This window comes from Trichosurus vulpecula, chromosome 5 (assembly GCF_011100635.1).
Source record: "Trichosurus vulpecula isolate mTriVul1 chromosome 5, mTriVul1.pri, whole genome shotgun sequence".
In the NCBI taxonomy this organism is placed as follows: Eukaryota; Metazoa; Chordata; class Mammalia; order Diprotodontia; family Phalangeridae; genus Trichosurus; species Trichosurus vulpecula.
In genome coordinates, this window is record NC_050577.1 from 225,616,410 (window position 1) to 225,622,616 (window position 6,207).

General features: G+C 45.4%; 1 protein-coding gene across 1 annotated transcript; it reads left to right on the forward strand.

Annotated features, from left to right (window-relative positions):
- The first annotated feature begins 1,055 nt into the window (after positions 1-1,055).
- DUSP6 (dual specificity phosphatase 6) lies at positions 1,056-5,809 on the forward strand. The gene is made up of 3 exons (XM_036761268.1): positions 1,056-2,073; positions 2,767-3,207; positions 4,284-5,809. The coding sequence occupies exons 1-3, from the start codon at positions 1,674-1,676 to the stop codon at positions 4,589-4,591; spliced, it is 1,149 nt and encodes a 382-aa protein (XP_036617163.1). The 5' UTR covers positions 1,056-1,673; the 3' UTR covers positions 4,592-5,809.
- The last annotated feature ends 398 nt before the right edge of the window (positions 5,810-6,207 follow it).

The following is a 6,207-nucleotide window of genomic DNA, read 5'->3' on the forward strand; positions in this document are numbered from 1 at the left end:
TTGTTAGAAGTCTTGCTCCCGCTCCAGTGATTTTCAGTATAGAAATGATTAACGAGGGTGACCCTGGGTAGCGGTCGGGGGTGGAGACTGAAGGGGGGGTGGGGATGGTGGTGGGAAGGGGGGGGAGATGAATGACTTTAGTTCCTCCTAACAATGGGCAGTAAACCTTAATGCCACCAGCACGGGGGCGGGGGGGGGGGAGGAGGAGGAGAGAAGCATCTAACCTAAAACAAAACAAAAAAACAAAACAAAACAAAAAACACGTTCCATCAAAAAAAAAAAAGGTTTTTAAAATTTTTTTAAATTGGGGGGGGGGGGCGTTTCCAGAGAGCTCCTGCTTATACATTCTCTTTGGATTTTGAAAATTAGCTTTAAAACGAAATTGATTTTCTGCACGGGAGTTTGCTTGCTTCAACAACAACATAATCCTGTTTCAACAAAATCTCCTTTTGTTTCCGGAGACCTTGGTTTCAGGATTCGACACTCTACCATTCTGAGCAGCGCCAGTCCAAACAAAGCGCCAACTAAATGAACACCAGAGCTTTGCTCTCAAACATCAAATACCGCACACACATCTCCTCCCCCCTCTCCCCCTTCCTCTTCAATGGGGGAAACGGCCTTAAAAAAGAACCTTGGGTGCAAATGAGTTGGAGGAGAGAAAGAAGTCAGAGGATTTTTTTAAGGTGGCTGGAGGGCTTTTGTGTCTGATAATTGGACCATTTCTGTGCAGAAGTTCTGATGCTATGTGTGAACTTCAGGAGAAGAAAACAAGAGACACTGAAATACCCCGGTTTAGGTACCCTTCTCCTCCTCCTCGTTCTCCCTCTCCCTCCTCCTCCTCTTCCCCCCTCTCCCTCCTCCTCCTCCTCTTCCCCCCTCCCTCCTCCTCCTTCTTCTCCTCCTCCTCCTCCTCCTCCTCCTCCTCTTTCTCCTTCCTCCTGCTGAGCCGCAGAGGCTGCTTGTTTGCTCTCGGCTTTATCCGGAGCGGAAATTCCTTTCCGTTTTTGTGAATGACAAACTCATTAACAATTCATCAACACAACCTGTTCCAGCCGGCCCGTCCCCACGGCAACAGCCCCTTCCGCGGGCGCTCATTGGCTGACGGAGAGAATGTATCCATTGAGACGTTCCATGTTTGTATCCATTGAGGAGCTGCCTCGCGCAGGGGGTGTGCGAGCCTTAGTCAAAGGGACATTGCTCAAATAAAGGACTGAATCATATTATGAGAAGACTACCGGGTTGACTGTGGTATGTACCCAGGAGAGATTAAGAGCAAATGGACTTTCTTGCGGTAGCACCGGAGCCGGATCCCAGAGCCATAAACTAATTGGATTTCATTCACTCGGGGAGAAAAGAAAGCGGTCTGGACTGGGGCGATTACGGCTCTTCATTCAGAGATCCATTGACAGGGAGACCAGAGACTGAACGGCTGTCTGGAGTGTTGCAAGCCTATGCTTCTGAAAACCCAAGCGTTTACTTTTCCTTTCCTCGCAAATCTCTCAATTCTGGACTTAGAGGCTGCAGGTCTGTTTCATTATCCAGATTCCATTCTCCGGTGCTAGTAAGGGTTGCTGCTTTGGGGGTGAGCTCCGGGTAGGGGAGCCGCCTTCTAGCATATGCCTGCAGCGGGAAGCATCTGTTAGGCACCGCTCCCTGGCCCTCCGCTTATCCTCATGATAGATACGTTCAGACCCGTGTCTTTCGTGTCGGAAATGGCGATTAGTAAGACGGTGGCGTGGCTGAACGAGCAGCTGGAGCTGGGCAGCGACCGGCTGCTGCTGCTGGACTGCCGGCCGCAAGAGTTGTACGAGTCGTCCCACATCGAGTCGGCCATCAACGTGGCCATTCCGGGCATCATGCTGCGGCGGCTGCAGAAGGGCAACCTGCCCGTGCGTTCGCTCTTCTCTCGCGGAGAAGACCGTGACCGCTTCACTCGGCGCTGCGGTACGGACACAGTGGTCCTGTACGATGAGAACAGCAGCGAATGGAACGAGAACACGGGGGGAGAGTCCGTGCTGGGGCTTCTGCTCACGAGGCTGAAGGACGAAGGCTGCAGGGCATTTTACCTGGAAGGTAAGGACTGGTTGGACCGCTTTTCCCAGTTTTTGCGACCCTGGAGATAGGGAGATGGGGGAGGGGGGTGGTCTAGGGAGATGTTGTGGATGGGGGGGTTAGCGCCCTGGGGGAAAGAAGGGGACGACCGGAAAGACTCCTGGCTTGCAGTTTTTTATCTTGTACCATTGCCCTGGTTCCCAAGGTGGGAGAGGGGTGACACGTGCGGTAAATACCGGGGTAGTTGTGCAAGACCAATCCTGGGTGGCAGGGCCTGGGACCAAGGAGGCGCTGACGCTTCCGGCCTCCAGATTGCACATTTATTGGGGCGGGGGGAGCTTTTCTTAGAGTCAGATGTGCTTTAATGCCCCGCAGCACTCCTGCCTTAAAAAAGAGGCAATTAAGAAGCAAAACACGGTCGGGGGTGGCGGGTGGGGGTTAAATTGCGCCCAGATTGGTTTTTATTTTTCCTCCTGGAAACTGGAAAGTTGTCAGGTTGGATGCATTTTGCGAGTGTTGGGTTTTAGAAGCTGAGAGTTGGTGACTGACTATAGCGTTGCCCATTTTAAAAAATAATTGTGACGATTTTGTGCCTGTGTACGGGATTGCTTATTTGATTCTGTCTGTACCCAAAAGCGCCCCATTAACACGCATGCCGCGAAAACTACTACTGAATCATCTCAGGTTACATTATTTCTTTCCTTTTCTTGGCAGGTGGGTTCAGTAAGTTCCAAGCCGAGTTCGCTCTGCATTGTGAGACCAATTTAGACGGCTCTGGTAGCAGCAGCAGCTCGCCTCCCCTGCCAGTCCTAGGACTGGGAGGTCTGCGGATCAGCTCGGATTCCTCTTCGGATATTGAATCTGACATTGACCGAGACCCCAACAGTGCCACTGACTCGGATGGCAGCCCTTTGTCCAACAGTCAGCCTTCCTTCCCCGTGGAGATTCTTCCTTTTCTCTACCTGGGGTGTGCTAAGGATTCCACCAACCTGGACGTTTTAGAAGAGTTTGGCATCAAATACATCTTGAATGTAACCCCTAACCTGCCTAATCTCTTCGAGAATGCCGGAGAGTTTAAGTATAAACAGATCCCAATCTCAGATCACTGGAGCCAAAACTTGTCTCAGTTTTTCCCGGAGGCCATTTCTTTTATAGGTGAGACTAATTAGCAATAAGTTCAAATGACTTTTAAATGCTAAAACAACTACCAGCTTTTCTCTGGAGTTAACCTTTAATCATTGTCACTGATGCTAATTTATTGGAAATACCTGTTTCAAAATGTTTTGTAGGGCACTATAGGGTATTTTTCCCCCTTAAAACTCGTTTAGGCCTAAAAGGAAAAAAAATGTTCCCTTTAAAAACGGCCTCAGACTGCTTATGAAATGTCAGTTAGCAAGCATTTATTAAGCGCTTACTGTGTCCCAGGCACTGAAAGCAGGCCATGTGAACGATTGGACTACAGAATTTTTCCCTCCCACACACAGTGATTCCCAGTTGAAGCAAAGGATAGAAAGCTCTGGAGGCAGGAATTCTCACATCTTGCTGCAGGCTTTTTTTTTTTTTTTAAAGACCTGGAAGTTATTTTAGGACAGCCTGTTAATTGTTGGAAAGCTGTGTGAATGCTAAATGTTGTAATCTAGTTGAATGATACTGTGATACCGGTTATAGTGAAGGGAGTATAGGTAATCCGAGCACTGCAGGAAGAAATGTGGGCTGGAAGCCACCGAGAAACTAATCCCCAGCCATTGTAATGCATTTCCTATTACAAAGGAACTCATTTTCAAGCAGTGTTGACATCCTGTTCCTCCTAATGGGCTGTCCCCAGTGACTTCCCTCTTTCTTTTAAAATGCCTGAATACCTCCATTGTTAGCTCCACAACAGTTGGAGAATAATTTAATAGACCTTTGCAGTCTGCTTGTCTGTATAAAAGGCTTTCACGGCCATATTGCACTGTTTCTGGTATTCACATGCTGAGGCAAAGAATGTACACATTAAGGGAGTTTTTTGTTGGCAGAAACTTTATACAATAGCTCCCTTTTTAGCAAACATCTAAAATATGTAATTGTGCTCCAGCAGAGACAGTTTATCTCAATGATATAGCTTCTCCTGTCTGTAGGGCTGGCCTGCCACAGACAGTTAATTTTTGATGAATTAAAAAATACAGCTCTCTGTTTAGGCTGATTCCAGTTTTCTGATCACTCTTTTTTTTCTCTCTTCTGTATGTTCCCAGATGAAGCCCGAGGAAAAAATTGTGGAGTCTTGGTGCATTGCTTAGCCGGAATCAGTCGCTCAGTCACAGTCACTGTGGCTTACCTCATGCAGAAGCTTAACCTGTCCATGAATGATGCCTATGACATTGTCAAGATGAAGAAGTCCAATATCTCCCCAAACTTCAACTTCATGGGCCAGCTGCTGGACTTTGAGAGGACTCTAGGGCTGAGCAGCCCCTGTGACAATCGGGTACCAGCCCAACAGCTTTATTTCACCACTCCATCCAACCAGAATGTGTTTCAAGTGGATTCTCTGCAGTCCACGTGAAACCTGGCTCTGTTCTCCTCCTCGCTGGGGAGAGGTCCTAGTCATCTAGGGCAGGTTTTTCTTTGTTTGTGGCCCACGGTGTCAAAATGATAAAAAGCTGTCGGGGTTGTTAGACAAGGTTACCATGTTTGGAATTGGTTATTGCAAAAAGGGAGAAAAGTGTTATATTCTCTGTGGAGGAACATGAGACGCTGTGTACATAGCTCCTGGCAGGGTTCTGGGCCCCTGTGTGTACAAGCCTTCCTATGCAGAGGCAGGAGGCTTGAGGACTTCCAAGTGCATAGGCTAGGACTAAAGGGTAGGAACCCATATTCTTTAAGGATTGGCTGGATGTTTTCCTTTTTTGCATTTGGAATTATACTACATAATTGTCTTCAGTGAAGACTGGTTCATTTTTGAATTAGAGGAGCCAAAGAGAGGTGTCAGCTCTGAATCTGGAGTTACCTACCTGTTTGCAAAGAACTCAGATGTTTGATTGTTGTAAATATTTCACTTTTAAATCAAGTTGATGATGATGGTTGTTCTTGTGAGTTTTTTTTTTCTCCCCTTTGATTAGCTTAAAAGAAATCATCCAAAGGGAGGGAAGAATCAAAGTATCACTCCATTACAAAATCATTTATCTTTTTTTTTTAATTTCTAATCCAAAGGGTACATTTTGCAGCATGCTTAAAAAACAAACAATTGTTTCAGCTCTGGCAGACTCCTGGGTTGAAATTCAAAGACAGAATGTTGCCCCTCACATTCTGTGAGTGTGGTGCAATTCTTTATCTTCTGACATATATCTTTTCCTTGTGATTTTCCCCCATTGATGTAGTTTGACTATGCCTTACCTTTTGTAAATATATTGGCCTGTGTTCTCATGGAGGGGTTTTTCTTTTAAAGACACAAGGAAAATCTGTGTTCGCTTTTTATTTTATTTTTTACTTTCAGCTGTGTTCAACAGTGCATACCTCTGTACAAAATTCTTCAGGGAGAGTCACCTCAAAATGCAATATTTTGGTTTGTTTTCTTTTTTTTTTTTGTAAAAAACAAAAAATAAAAAAAACTGGAAGTGTGTGTGAGCATGGGTACCCTTGTGTTTGAGAGGTGAGTGGCACAGTTTGCCAAGAAGGGAGAGTTACTTTGCTTGATTATGTTCGTGTTGTAAAATTTTAAGCTGGAATTTTATGAGAATGTTATCTTAAGTTATTAATAAATAACTATTTTGGTTATTGAGAATCTGATTTTTTTTTTCTCCCCTTCTCCCTTCAAGTGTATTCCTACCAACTTCTCCATCATGCAAGAGAGTGATATGTTTTAGGGGTCAGCATTTCTTAAAGGTTGTAAGGCATTATACGAAAGGAAATAGAGTTAAGCTTTCAAAATTACCTTACTTTCTAACTTATGCACTGCTGTGAAGCTCTCAAATGTATGGGCACTGAATGGAAACAAGGTTTTGACCAGTATTAACATGGTACTGAGCCTCAGTTTTTTTGTCTATAAACTGGGGATTATACCTATAGCACTCTACTTCACAAGGTTCAGTGATATTTACAGCTAAATACTATAAAAGCTGGCATTTGTATGGTCCTGTGAAGTTGGCAAATTGCTTTGCAACTGTTTTTTCCTATTTGGTC

What these genes read in the sequence shown, in the direction of transcription:
- DUSP6 (XM_036761268.1), top strand. Translation starts at nt 1,674, where the DNA reads ATGATAGATACGTTCAGACCCGTGTCTTTCGTGTCGGAAATGGCGATT. An exon ending in CAGGGCATTTTACCTGGAAG is followed by an intron (nt 2,074 to 2,766) that starts GTAAGGACTGGT and finishes TTTTCTTGGCAG; the next exon opens with GTGGGTTCAGTAAGTTCCAA. An exon ending in GGAGGCCATTTCTTTTATAG is followed by an intron (nt 3,208 to 4,283) that starts GTGAGACTAATT and finishes GTATGTTCCCAG; the next exon opens with ATGAAGCCCGAGGAAAAAAT.